Here is a 14838-nt window from a genome sequence, read left to right as displayed (position 1 = left end):
CCTGCAATATTCCATAACTTCAGTCAAATAACTTGTTTTAAAATGTTATTTATTAGCTATAGAATTAAAATTCTACCAGCAGTTGTTACCCTTTTGTGATGGTTTTGGTTCTGCTACTCTGAAAATCTAATATAATAAAATCCTTAGCTTGTCTGTGTGTCTGTCTTTCCATAACGCTTTTGCCCAACTATGCATGCCTGGCTGAGAGGGTGGGCCACCTGGGCTGCATGGGCCCAAGTTCACACTGGTGCTGGGGAAGTTTGGCGATGGGGGACACTCCCCAGCTGGCAGAGCAGTGGGGCTGCCCCCCCTACCTCCCTGCCTGAGGGTGAAGGGGGCAGCACCTTCCCCCCTGAACAGCTGGCAGGGAGGGGGAGGTGGCAGACAGGCAGGTAGGGAGCAGAACAGGGAGGCAGGCAGATGCAGAGTGGTGGTCAGGGGGCCTTGTGCTGCACCTCTGCAGGGTGGCACCGGCGCTGGGGGGGGCCTAGCCCTCCAAAATTCACCTGCCTGCATCTCTGTGTGCATGCACATGTCTGTTTGTGCACGTGGCTGCATGTGTGTATGCCCCTGTGTGTAGCACATCTGTTTGTTTGTGTGCATCTGTCTGGGTCTGTGTGCATGCATCTGTGTCTGTGCATCTGTATGTGTCTGAGGGTGTGTGGGTATGCACACATCTGTGTGAGTGTGTCTGTGTTCATGGCAGGTAGAGTATATTTGTCTCTGTGTCTGTGTGCAGAGAATGAGTAGAGTGCATGCCTATCTGCATGTGTGCATGAGTGTGTCTGTGTGTGCGTGCATGTGTGCATGCATGTCTGTCTGTGTTCATGGCAGGAGGGAGAGTGTATTTGTCTCTGCGCACGTACAGAGAGTGAGTAGAGTGCGCGCTCATCTGCATGTGTGCGTGTCTGTGTGTGCGTAGGTGCCTGTCTGTGCATGTGTGTTTCTGCATGCATGCATGTGCCTTTGTTCATGGCAGGAGAGAGAGTGTGTTTGTCTCTGTGTGTCCATGTGCAGAGAGTGAGTAAGTAGAGTGTGCACCCGTCTGCACGTGTATCTGTCTGCATGCATGTCCCTGTGTGTGTGCATGTGTCTGTGTTTATGGCAGGGAGACTATGTTTGTGTCTGTGTGTCCATGTGCAGGAAGTGAGTGAGAGTAGAGTGCATGCCTGTCTGTGTGCATGCCTGTGTGTGTGCCTGTGCGCATGTATGTTTGGCTATAGTGGGACAGGGTGTGTAGGTAGCAGGGAGAAGAGGCAGGCATCTGCCCTGCCCAGCCCAGCCCAGCAGGCTCCCCCCAGCCTCCCCTGCCAGCACCAGATGGTGCAGGGGCCCCTCCCCCCAGATCCCATGGGGGGAGGGGCCTCCAATTTTGTGTTTGCCCAGGGCCCCAGTACACATTAATCTGCCCCTGGGGGGATTGGGGAAGCAAGTCTGGACACAGAGCCCATCATTCTTGATAGGCAGTTTGCTAGTGATCTGAATAAAGCTTACTGAGGACATGTCTACAGAAGACATTTCTTACGCAGTTGACTAATTAGCTGCACAGTAAATGTCTTGGCATCTACACGTGTGCTCCTATTAGGCTGGAGTAAACTAATTAAAAAAACTCTGCAGCCACTCATGTGTAGACACTGCCCCAGCTGGCTGGGGCATGGATGTGCTTCAGTGTGAGTGTTGCCTGCAGGCTAACCCCACATTGAAGTACCCTAGTGCCCCAGCCAACCCCTCCGCTGCGTATTGAGTTGGGAGGAGCAGCCCCAGGCTGTCAAGCTGACCCCCGCTTCCACCCCTGGGCTCCCTGCCACCCAGGTCTGCTCTGTCCCAGGATCCCAACCACCCAAGTCTGCTCCACCCTGACTCAATGTGCTGTGCATGAATAAACTGCAGAGCTTATTGCCCTGGAGTTTATTGCTCCCAGGGTCACATTCAAATGGCATGCCCGGAAGCAATACACTCCAGAGCAATAAGCTCCAGTTTATTCATGTATTGCATGTGTAGACATACCCTGTGTCTACAGACATATGTCATGCTTGTCCCATGATAAACCATTTTATTCTGGGACAAAGTGCAGTAATTCAGATGTCCATGTCCATTCCTGTGATAAATCTTGAAAAAGGTTCATGGGATAAGTAGTAATAACAGTTTGTCCCTGGACAACATAAGGTGTGCCTGAATGGTTATCCTAGGATTGCAACATTGAATCAGTGGAAGAAAAATGGCAATACATTCAGCTGCTCCCTGAACCCCAATTAGAAAGGCTATGCGTGTACACACAAATCCCAGGATATTTCTGTTACAGGACAAACACAGGCACAGTTTGTTCAGGGACAAGTGCAACATCTGTTCCTACCTTGAAAGTAATTAAAAGTCAATTCTGTTCTTTGGTGCAACTTGAATTACATGTAGCTTGTTTCCATTCTCAAAAAAATCCAGGATCTGTATATGGTCTGGTATAGGTAAAGGAGTTTTTGGGCTGCTGTAACTGTTGGTTAGAGTCTCATAATTATACTGGAATAGTTGTTCTCTTATATCTGTACAATATAACTGGATTCATGCTAGAGAGGTTGTACTACTTTAAAGCTTAAAATGCAGATAAGGCCAAAGTCAGTTTGTTGTTCAGCACTGTGATTTGAATGCCTATGTAAATGGTTCCAGATTCTATTTGCAAAAATGAAAGTAATGGCTGTTTAATATATGTATGCATGGTCCCTTTTTCACAAGCATATTTAAAGATTTGCTTGTTGAAAAAAAATTGTATGGACTTGTCTGGATTACCTCAGTTTGCTCATAAATCCATCAGAAGAAAAGAGCAAAGTAGGATAAAGTAAGATCTGTAGTAGATGGGACCATTGACCTGTAAACCTATGATTAAATTAAAATACAAAATTTCACAACTGCCTTTCAGGAGCTGTGTGTTCCCAAACAGCTATATACTGTGTAGAAGGCAATGCTATCAAACTATATCATGACTGGGGGCAGGCAGTGAGGAACAAGTGACAGCTCTCATTTTGCCCTTCAGTATGTATCACTGTTCTGCTTCAATAAATTGCAAATGGGTACAGAATGCGGTTTGGAAACCATAAGAATTTACTACTTGTAGCCTTGCTGCTCTTTGCAGCCTTGGATGCTGCTTCCAAGGATTGGGGTAGCTAACATTTGACTTCTCTGGATACTAGATACCCTGCAAGCTCAGTATATAGCTGTTTGGGGTAGGTTTAGTCTCTTGTGTTCTTCCTTTGTTTTCCTTTCCTTTTTTTGGTAATTACTTTTTTCAGTTAAGACTGAAGAAGACAGTATAGAAACTTGACATACAAAATTCACTGTTCCATTTTTCTGCTTTTAACTTTTTTTGGTATCTGCCAACTGTTCTAGTTCTTTCTCCTAAGTCAGGTTTCTTTGCATTTGTTAGTTAAGGCAATGATATTTCAGTGTATGATTAGAGTACTAACTTAATGGAATTTAGCTAGGTGCATCACTGCAAAGGATTACACAGCATCTGATTTGGGTTTCTTTAGTCCAGGGGTGGCCAACTTGTGGCATGGGCAGCCTCTGTGTGTGGCACAACAGATTGGGGATAGAACAGATAGCACAGTGGCAGATCAGCCAGGGAGGAGAAAGCAGAGCATCATCTCGGGCAGAGAGCAGAAAGCAGGGCAGTAGTTTGGTCAGGGAACACTGGGCAGAGAACAAAAAGTAAAGCAGATCAATAAGGGAAAGGGATCACAGTGGTACTTGAAAGGTGCAGGGCTAATTTGTGGCATGCCCCAGCTGCCTAAGTTCAAAACAGTATATCCAACAGTAAAAGTATCTTTAACCCAAGAAATCTGTCTATTTTTGAGATGAGTCATTGTGCTAGGTGCACCTAACTTAATCCATTTTTCCTTCTCACTTTTGAGGAGAAATTAGCCAGCCCATTTTGAATGTAACTTAAAAACATAAGAAATTATTGGACATGTTACAGTATTTTAAAGTAAGCGAACAGGGGGCACGTCAGTTCGTTCCCCCCTCCCCCTCCGCCGTGTTGTGGGGCAGAGGGTATAGCAAAGAGAAAAAGAGGACTTAAATTAAGCTTCCCTTCTAGGTGAGCTTGATTTGAAAAGGGTGCAAAATTGCTAGAGACACACTGATATATCAGTGGCTTATCAGATCGGCATAAAAGGAAAATTAACATTATCAGCAATAGGCTTTTTTTTGGTCAGTATAGCCAATAATGTCACCGATAAACGCCGTGTGCATGCATACAGCCTCAGCATGCACACAGCCAGGAATGCAGCCTGACAGCTTGAAGAGCAGCCTCCTGCTGGTAGGTCTGTGGGAGGGAAGGGGCATGGAGGAGCAGACTGAGGCCCCCCTGGTGAGGAAGGGAGTGGGGCAGGGGTGGGGCCAGGGCCAGGTGCTGCTCAGCCAGGGCAGTGAATGTGACCCCAGAAGTGGAACAGAGCCATGGGCAGCTTGTCTGGGGGGTGCAGGGGGGCAGTTCCCCACTGCTGCACGCACCCCTGGGGGGAGGCATGGGGGCATGTTCCCCGCCAGATTTGTGCACAGAGTGAGGGCGGTCTGCCCCTTGTGGGCTTGGGACCAGAGGCTGCGCCAGCCTCTTCCCAGTGTGGAGTCTGGGCCAGGGCTGGGCTCTGAGCAGGTGGGGGCAGGGCTGGTGGCAGTGGTACTGGGTGGGGTGACTATGGGGGGCCTATGGCAAATTTTGAGGTGGCCATAGCCTACCCCGTAACCACCCCTCCCAGTGCCACCGCTGCCTGCCCCACCCCCGTCCACCCTAAGCACAGTCCTGGCTCAGTCCCCCAACTGGGAAGAAGCTGGCACAGCCCCTGGCCCCAAGCCTGCAGTGGGCAGCACCCTCACACCACACAAAAATCCAGGGGGGCGCATGCCTCCCCCAGGGGAGTGCACAGTAGTGGGGAGCCACCCACCCTGCACAGTCGCTGGATAAACTGCCCATGGCTCCATCCTGCTCCTGGGGTTGCATTCACCTCCTTGGCTGGGCAGTGCCTGCCCCTGCCCCACTCCCTCCCTCATCGTGGGAAGCCTTGATCTGTGCCCCCCATGCCCCTTCCCTCCTCTTCCCTCCCACAGACTTACTGACAGAAGGCTGCTTTCCAAGCTGTCGGGGTGCATTCCTGTAAATTGACTATCGATATCAACCGATATGGCTGGTTAATAATCAGCCATCGGTATCGGCCAAAAGTAACTTTATCGGTGCACCCCCTAAAAATTTCCCTTGGGACACTAGCATTTTCCAGACTGTCTGCTAAGTAAGCAGTTAAGAATATACATTCATTGGTAGCCCTTTGTCTCCAAAGGAGCAAGCAAGTTGTAACTCAGAAAATGAACATTGTATACTTGTTGATAGCATCCTTCCTTACAAATGCTTCAGTTCCCCATTATGTACTTTTGTAGAAAGGAAGACCAAGTGTCTTGGAAAGAGACAGGACACAACTCTTTTCTCCCTGTCACCTCATTGGGGGATTTAGATTTCAAGCATGTCTTCTTCCCCTGTTAGGTATGTGGGTGAGCATTTCAAGCACATCCCTGTGCATTGCTTGGCCTCTCCCACTGTGCTTGGGAACAGGAACAGGAATCATTGATACAACCAGTGGTTGGTTTGTGTAATACACAGTTTTATATTCTTCTGGCCCATTTTATCTCATCTACAATAAGGATAACAATTAACATCCATTAAAGATTGAACAAATAAAATAATTACATCTTTGTGTTAAAGAAGAAAGTTGCTGTATTTCTTCTGATCCACATGAGCCTGTTGTCTTATTAAAATACTACTTCAGTTATGGTTCTTACAGCACAGATCTCATGGAAGCTTAACACTTAAGGAAGCCAGTCAGTTTGAAATGCATTAATTCAAAAAAGTAGTTACAAGTAGTTTTGGGTACACATAAGCTGAAGGTCCTGACAGACATTGCACCTCAGACACAATTGCCTGGTTAATCATCTCTTAAGTAGTGACATGACCACACCTTCCTTCAGTTAATGGCGTGATAAAATAGGAAGGGAATATGTGTAATAACTTTGTAGCTAGTTCCCATCATGCCTTAAATTGTGTGTGGCCAGGTCTCCCAGCCTTGGGAGCACCCTTGATCCCTTCAAGACTAATGTGCTCCTGAGGTTGGGAGCACAGGTCACCCAGCTAGAGGAGTGCAGAGGAGCCCTTGGCTCCAATACTTTCTCACGGCTTGGAGTGCTAAACACCTGACAAGGGTTTCCAGCTGTAGGAGCACCTCAAGGGCTCCCTTGGCAGGGAGCCCTGACCAGCTGTGGGAGCATACTGGAGCCAAGCTTGCTACTTGCCAGTGCAGGGGAAGCCTGGGATTTGTGAAGCCTGCTGGCACTGCTACTGAGTTGGGCTAGGGTCAGAGCAAACACATGCTCCTTACCCTAGTCTGGAGCAAGGTCAGAGCCCTGCTGAAGTCAGAGCAAAGGTAAGCAGCAGGATGTGGGGAAGAGGCAGGCAGGGGGCAGAGGCTATGGGAGGGGGTGCTGAAATGGTGGGGAGGCAGGCACCAGGTGGGTATAGGCATGGTGGGGCAAGTAGCAGGGGGACCAGGATGCAGGCAGCAGGGGGAGCAAGTGGTAGTGGACAAGCAACAGGGCATAGGATGTGTTTGGGGGGTGGGGGGGGTGCAAAGGGCAAAAAGCAGGAGGTGTCAAGCTGCTAGACACCTCCAGTATCTGCCACCTTACTGCTTTCTCTGCCACCTGCCCCCCTACAGCCTCTCCTATTGCCCCGCCTCCTGCCACTGCTTTCCTTGCTGCAGTGGTACAGGGGACCAATTTTAAAAACAAGCCTCCAATAATTAGGTTCTATGCATGGAAAATTATAACAAAGTTATATATTTTCCATGTATAGAATCTAATTATTAGGGTGGGGGTCATCTTAAATTCACAGTCATGTTGAATTTGAGATGAATACAGTATTTTCTTCCTCTTTAAGGTTGGGTGGGACTCTGAAACTTCCTACAAGAAGAATTAGCAAAACCAGCATGATGTCATTGCAAAAAATAAAACTGGTAGGGAAAAGACCTGCTTGTTTGTTATAGTTATCCTAGGTTGGGAGATCAACAGAACTGATTTAAATCATGAACTAAAACTGTTTTCAGGATTGTGATTTTGGAAGGGTTCTGTAGTGTTGAATCTTTCTCAGGAAAAGTACATAACATTTATTGCCCCTCCTCATGCAGCCCTTCAGTCTCTAGTAAGGAAATCCCTGACTGCTTACCCATATTCTGATATTTATCACAGTGTTCTGAAAAAATGGTTCCTCATTTGCACTGTTTTCTGAACCTTCAGTCCGTTTGGATGTGGGTACAAGAGTCAGCACAAAGTCTGGCCCTTGGCTAATGAAACAGTCTCTGAGAACCATATAAAATGCTGTTACTGATCACAGTTCTGAGTCATATCTGTTGCATGCTTTATAACAGTTACAAGAGATGCATTTATATATCCTCTTTGGCTTTCTCATGGCTGCTTCATTTGGATCTGTTAAGATGCCTCTATAAATAGATGGGAATTTTTCCCATCCTGTAGTATCTGGAGTCTAATACAGCAGGTTAAATATGATTTCTATTTAAAATAATGTATTCTGCAGCTAAACACATCTGCAAAAGAATCACACCTTTTTAAAAAATAGTTGCTTTGTTTCACAGTGAAATTCTGGAGATGTATTAATGGTATTTGATAAGAAAAAAATAGCGTAGCTTGTGGTCTACTTGCTTGTGTTTTAGCAGGCAATGTGATTTGTTTAAATTTCCAGTGATAAGTTCCGTTGATTGACAAGTTTTATTCAATATTTTGTGGCCTATCAGGTGTAGTGGTGTTAGTCTGTTTAATTTTTCCAAATAAGGCTCTGTAGAACCCTAAACTGATCCTTTTTTATTTTTGTTTTTTATTTTAAAAAGCAGAAATAGAGTATCTCATCCACACGGGTGACCTTCCATTTCCATTTATGGTGAGAACACCCCTCGGGATGGATAGAAATTTGGACTTTCCTTCCTTGGCAGTGTCTGGTTAATGAGAAAACTGATCAGCTTGTTGTCTGGGTCACAGTTAACAGCTTTGGCCATACCAGCAGGAGACCCTTGTGGAACTGGATATTGCCTTCTGGGGAAAATATATAGTGAGTGTGAAACAACTGCATATGGTATAATACTCCCAGAAGCTTGGCTTGTTCTAATCTCAGCATCACCATTTCATGGTGTGAACACCCATTAAAGAATTTTTATTTTTTCTTAAATGAATTGTTTTTCTAATACCTTTTCATGTAGTATTATATAATGCTTTGCCAACAGATGGACTCCAGCTTTGACTTTCTTGTTGTATGTATACTTCTCATTGCTATAATTGTCTTTTGAATCCCTTGGTTATAGAGGGTGACAACATGAATGCTTTTTTTCTTTCAGTGGTAGTTCAGTTTATAATTTATATGCTGATGATGATGATGAGACAGAGGCATCTCCTTCTGGCCAACAGATTATTGAGAACTCAATTACTATGAATAAAATGAAGCTGCTCAAGGCAAAGATGGAGAATATGAATCTAAGTAAAAAGGTAAAACTATGAGCCCAATACCTGCATGATCAAAAACTCATCCCTTGGTTATAGGATAAACTATTCCAAAGTGTCAAATGACATTTATTCAGCAAGTAATTAATTAGCTTTATATGTTTCCTAGCTATATGAGAATGGATTGCCTTGTGGTTAAGACACTAGGCTGTGACTCAGGACACCTTAGTTCAATTCTGACTTCTACAACAGCCCCCCTTTCCCTTCCCCCCCCCTCCCTCCCTCCCCCAGGACTTTAGGGAAATCACTTAATCTCCTTGCTTAATTCTGCAAACATAAAATGGGATTATTGTATTTCTCCCACACGTTATCTTGTCTGGTTAGACTGTAAACTCTTCTAGGGGTAAAAAATACCTTGTTGCAATCTGGGGATCTCTTCATTCCTGGCATTGTGTGGCTGTTGTTTGTATTTGTTTTCTCCTGCTTTCTATCTGAGGCACAAAGTGTATTTTCTCAGGGACTGAAATGCTTACATTTCTCATCCAAGGTCAGTGGTTCTCATCCCTTTAAGATTCAAAGCACCTCTTCATAGATTTTGTGAATTGAGTGGAACCCCATTTCAAGACTATTTATTATAGTGCTTACCTGCTTGAAGAGGGCCTGGTAAGGAGGAGGAGCAGATGTCAGAGAAGAGCCTGCACTGGAGTGAATGAGGGGAGGAGTAGCTGGAAGGGATGAGCCTGCACATATCTCCTCAGGGACCCTGCATTTATCTTGCTTATTTCCCATCTCTCCTGGCATGCTTCAAAGGCTGCCATTGCACCCTGGTTGAGAATCACTGTCCTAGGTGGTAATGTAGGGATATATGGCTGTGGTAGATTGAAGGTCAAATGGTCCTTTCTGGAGCTGAGCTTTATGAAGCAGTGAACACTCAATTTAATTTGAGGTCTCTAATCGTTACCATAATACAAATGAAAATAAATATCTTTTCCTTTTAAATAGCCTAAGAAGACTGTCAAGGTGAAACCTCGTCCACCAATGACTCCTCGACCATCTAGTGGTTCAGTGGCATCTGCTCGTCACAGGTTTTTAAGAGTACTCCCCCACATTGGACAGTCCTGCCTACCTCCTCCTGGGAATTCATATCCCTTGGAGTCTTCCCAAAATGCACTTTCAGCTTTGGCTACCTTGGCCACTACTGGTAGAACAATGCCATCCATCACTAGAGACTTTCTTAAGGAGAATGACAACTGGGAGAGCACCTCCCAGTCTCAGTCAGTTAGTAGCATTAGACTACCACCAAAAATATCCCGTGTTGAACTAGAAAATGCAAAGCTACCTATACATAATATTCTTGCTCCCATCCCATCTCGGCCTACAGATTCAGAAAAGAGTTCAGAAAATGCGACATCTACAAATGAAGAAGATCCAGTCTTGTACCCACATCTAACAAATGTAGAACTGTGCGCAACAGAAGAAAAGCTTCTACCTGAAACAGATAGTTTTGCTTTGTTAGCTGAAGCAAACAATACTGAACAGTATGATGAATTATGTGGAGTAAGAAAAGTAAACCCAGAACTTGGACTGTCTGATGGGGATGAGGACTCTAAGGCTATAGAGCAGCGTAGCAAACCCATTACAAAAATCCTGAGCTCTACAACAGTGGAGGCGGGACTTCTTAACACTCGTGAATTAAATCCTCAGAAGAAGACACACTTATCACCTCTTCAATATTCAGCACAAATGGCACATCATAGTCCTCTGAAACCACAGACACAACCCAAATGCTTTCAGGTCGGTAACTTGAGATGTGCCGACTCCTCAAATGTGCTCCGATCTTTGGAGGTCCGCAGCATAGCGGATTCCTCTTTTTCTAGGACTACTAGATTTCGTAGTGTGGAAGTAGACTCACCTGGCAAAAGACCTGATGTAATTTCTAAAATGGAGGCTAGGGACATCATAGAAGTGGTTAACAAGACATCCAAAGAACCTGTGGGTTCTGTAAGTAACTTAGGATTTCTAACTTTGCTGTCCCGAAGCACAAGCAGGGAAAGTTTACAGAATTCCTGTGGGACAGGCAGGTTTCGGACTTCTGGTATTGCACTACCTACAAACGTCCAGCGTTTTCAGGAAGAAAGCTTTAGGAAAACCTCTCCCCCAAATGAAGCTGCTGAATACTTTCTAGTGAGTACTAACACTTTCTGAACAATTGGGATTTTCTGATCTTCTCTAGTACAGACTACCAAAAATCTGTGCTTTTCTAGCAGGGGACTATAAATCCTTTCTCACTGTTCCACCCATATGTCAAAGCAGACAGTTTTGGTTTGTTTTGTTTGTTTTCCTATTGGTACCTTGCATGGCATGTGTAGCTAATAGGTTTCTAGAGGCAGTTTTCCAAAATATTAAACTAATTGTAAAGTATATCTGGTTCAGTATGTAAACTCCTTTACTACTTGTAACAGTGTGTGTTTGAAACGTTGTCTAGCTCCTCCTGCCATTCTTTAGTTATGAGTTATTTTAAAGGCCACCTTGTAACAGGCAACATATGTGTCTAACCACAAACTTTCAGTATACTGTACCATACTTCCAATATGCTGTATTATGAAAATATAATATGTAAGATGTAAAAACTATTAAATAGGTTTTTGTTTCATAATAATTTGTATTTCAAGTACAAATACCTTACTTCTTTCTTCATAAGTTTGTTGACTAATACAATATCAGTTTTAGATAAATTGGTATAAAATTATATAAATGTTTACTTATCTTCCATCTGGCAGTAATTTTTCTCTAAAACTTACTTTTTTTTTAGTCTGCTCATGGGCTTGGGATGAATGGAAATGTTGCAACAGTAGGGAAACGAGTAGGTAAGTAACATGTTTTTGTTTGGTTGTTTTTTTTAATTTACTCTTAAATCCTTCTCAGTCATTAAACACTCAAAGGGTAAGAATTTATACCTTTAAAACTATATTCACTGCAATGCGTTTTATAGAATAGCATTCATCCTGACTGGTTTGATTAGTACTCTTAGGTGAGTATTTCTTTTCATCTTGGTCTTAAGCAGATGATCTTATTTATTGAACATACATGACAGTGCCATGCATCATCCACATAAACAGACATAAGAACATAAAAAGTGCTATACTGGGTCAGACTGATGGCCCATCTAGCCCCAAGGATCCTGTCTCCGACAGCGGTGAAAATGGGTGCTATAGAGGGACAGCATCAACCTGGAGATCTAGAATTGATCTGTCCCCTATTCAGTACTCTGCCTGGCATCTACCATTATTGGTTTATTTGCTCCAGATCTCCAACCATTCTCTGCAATAGCCACTGGTAGATTTGTCATCCATGGATTTATCCAGTTCCTTTTTAAAACTGGCTATGCTGTCTGCCTCCACCAGCTCCTATGGCAATGAATTCCACAAGTTAACTATGTGTTGCTTAAAAAAAAAACTTTCTATTGTTACCTTTGAATCTGTCACCTACTAATTTCAATAGGTGTCCCTTAATTTTAGTATTCTGGGATTTGGTGAACAACAGTTTCCTGGTCATTTGATCCATGCCCTTCATGATATTACAGACCTCTATCATATCCCCTTACAGCTTTCTCCTTTCCAAACTTGCCTTTTTGGTCTATCTGGTATGACAGCTGGTCTGTGCCCCTGATCATACTGCATTTTCCCACGTACCATATGTGCATTTTTTCCAAAAATCAGCTACTGGAAACTGGAGTTTGTGTTAAGGAAATACAGCCGAGCCTGGGTACATCCTTAAACTGCTGCCTTGGCAGAGGCTCCTGCTGAGTCAGTAGCAACTTCTGCAGCAGGAGCTTCCGCCAGGGGAAAGGGAAAGTAGCTCTGCACATGCTGGACAGGGGGCAGCATAGTGAGCGTATAGGGCTTCCAGCTGCTGGCTGTGGACAGTAGGAGCCCTGCTAGCTCATTGCATTACCCCTCTGCAGCATGCACAGGGCTACTATCCCCTTCCCCTGTCAGAAGCTCTTGTTGCAGAAGCTACTACTGACTCAGCAATCGCCACTGCCCCTGCAGCATTTTCAGGATGTTGAGCATTTGGCTCTGCTGTATGTCCTTGCTTGCCAGCAATGTAAACAGATCACTGCAGTAGGGGAGAGCAGCAACCTGTGGCTGCTTCATTAACCCCCGCAAACTGCTACCTTACTGGGACAGTTCTTCCCTTAGCAGCAGTGTCTGGCCCAGCAACAGCTTGCATCTGGGATTGGAGTGAAGGTTGTTGGTAAAGTCCTGATTTCAGTCTTGACATAGGAGTACACATCACATGGAAGGGATTGGGTTATAATTGATATTGTTGCTAGGGAGAGCTGAGGGCTTAGCACCTACTGAAAATCAAACTACAGGCTCATTTTATAATTTAGGATTTTCATAGTTAAATTTCAGAAGTCCAGTTTGAAAACATTGACCTTTATTTCAAATTGTCTCGATCACACAGATTCTTAGGGCTAGTTCAGGTTTTCCTTGTCACTGTTCACTTTGCTTTGGCTTATTCCACTTTTGTTTTAACATAACTGTTTGTCATTAATACCATAACCTTCCCAAAATTTTACTATAGTATTACATTCCTGCCTATTTTCTTTCTAACACTTATTTAGAGAAAGCTTTTTTTTTAAAAACAGTGACTTAGTTGATGAATACTTCCCTCACAACTAATACACTCATAAGGATTGCAAGGGAATGTCAGTTGTCAAATAAACCAATCTAATTTTAATACCCAATATTTGTAAATAATTCAAGCCCTTTACATTCCATGTATGTTTTATAATTTGTGAATGGGTTTACAACTTGCAAGTGACTTGTATTCAAATATGTGACAGTACTAAATAAGTTTGAAGGGAGTTATTTATCTCTTGAAGTTCTCTTAAGTTACTTTGGGTTCTCCTTTCCATTTTGATTATTAGTAAATAATAAATAATTAGTAAATATTAAATCTGAATATTTAACTGACACTGTGGTAAAACTTCTTTTATATAAACAGATGTCCTAATGAATAGTTTAATTATTCTGTTAGAAATAATAAGGCTGGATAAACCCTGCTCTGTGTAAGTTCTGCAGTGAGATAAGTCCCCTTTTTTTCCAACTCTGATCTGGCCACAATCATCCTTGCCTTCATAACCTCAAAGCTAGACTATTGCACTGTGCTCTACATAGGGCTGCCCTTGTAACACAATAACTTACCTTCTGATGCGGGTAGGTTGTCAGGAGCACATAACTCCAGGGCATTTTTACATGTGCTAGGGAAGGGGAGGGGGGTGTTTTAAGTAGAGTGGCTCCATGTACCAGCATGCCCGTGCCTCAAAATGGTGATGGAGGGTGCTTTAACTAAAGCTCGTCAAGCAAGCTCGCCACCATTTTGAAGCATGGGGATCCTGACACACAAAATGCAGAGGCTGCTGGAAGGGTGCTAATTAGCATGCTTCAGCAGACCTCATTAATTGAGTCTGCTCCAACGCACTGTAAGTAATTACAGCACATCGAAGCAGCCTCCCCACACGTTTATAGGCACCTCCTGTGCTTCAGAGTCTGCACTGGCTCCCAGTAGTTTTCTGGGTGCAGTTCAAGGTTCTGGTACCTAAGCGACCGCCTTCTCTCTTATGCCCCGTTTTGATTCTTAAGGTAAACCGTGAGCAACTTCCTACAAGGACCATGTATTCCAGGTCCACTTGGCAAAAGCACATGGGAGATTGTTCTCTCTAGTTGTTTCTCAGCTCTGGAACTGTTCATTTTGAGACTTGGTAGCACCCAACCTTGAACATCTTTTGGAAATACTGTAAAACCTTGATATTTGGGCAGGCATTTAGGTTGAGATGTGTATGGGGTCTCTTTTATCTTGATGTTCTAGTTACCTCATAAACTGTTTTGGTTCAGATGTCACTCTCCTGTTTTTAACCTATTCTGTTTTCTTAGTGTAAGCCACCCTGAGTCTTTTTTGGGAAGGGTGGCAAATGAATGAATGAGGCCTAGCTATGGGTAAGGATGTGGATTGATAGGTACTGCTGGCTGCTGTTGCTTTAGACACCTGTTGTTTCAGGATCTATATCATGTGAGCTCCAACACATGCTCTTAGACACTCAGACATTTTTCTTTTAAAGAAGCAGTGTGTAGCTAAGGGTATGTGTCACAATAAATTCTCTAATGGCAAATGCCAGTCTTTTTACAACAGGGAATGAGTTCCATGGCTCTATTTGGTTCTGTATTTTATCTTCATAATAGCTTTATAGTTGGCTTAGCAAATTTAAGATTTTTTCTACCATTTGAAAGACCCCTA

General features: G+C 43.8%; 1 protein-coding gene across 6 annotated transcripts in view; it reads left to right on the top strand.

Moving 5' to 3' along the window:
* ZFAND4 (zinc finger AN1-type containing 4) overlaps positions 1–14838 on the top strand; it is an 82905-nt gene that overhangs the window by 50058 nt on the left and 18009 nt on the right. For 4 of the 6 annotated variants that reach the window (XM_014605083.3, XM_014605084.3, XM_019499448.1 and 1 more), the window contains exons 6-8: positions 8433–8580; positions 9538–10719; positions 11348–11402. In XM_014605083.3, coding sequence (XP_014460569.1) covers positions 8433–8580; positions 9538–10719; positions 11348–11402 — 1385 coding nt within the window. The remainder of the gene's footprint in view (positions 1–8432; positions 8581–9537; positions 10720–11347; positions 11403–14838) is intronic. The other 2 variants (XM_006269782.3, XM_014605085.2) reach the window with 1 other exon arrangement.

This window comes from Alligator mississippiensis, chromosome 6 (assembly GCF_030867095.1).
Source record: "Alligator mississippiensis isolate rAllMis1 chromosome 6, rAllMis1, whole genome shotgun sequence".
In the NCBI taxonomy this organism is placed as follows: domain Eukaryota; kingdom Metazoa; phylum Chordata; order Crocodylia; family Alligatoridae; genus Alligator; species Alligator mississippiensis.
Note: the sequence above shows the minus strand (reverse complement) of the source record. Positions and strands in the feature narration are given on the sequence as shown.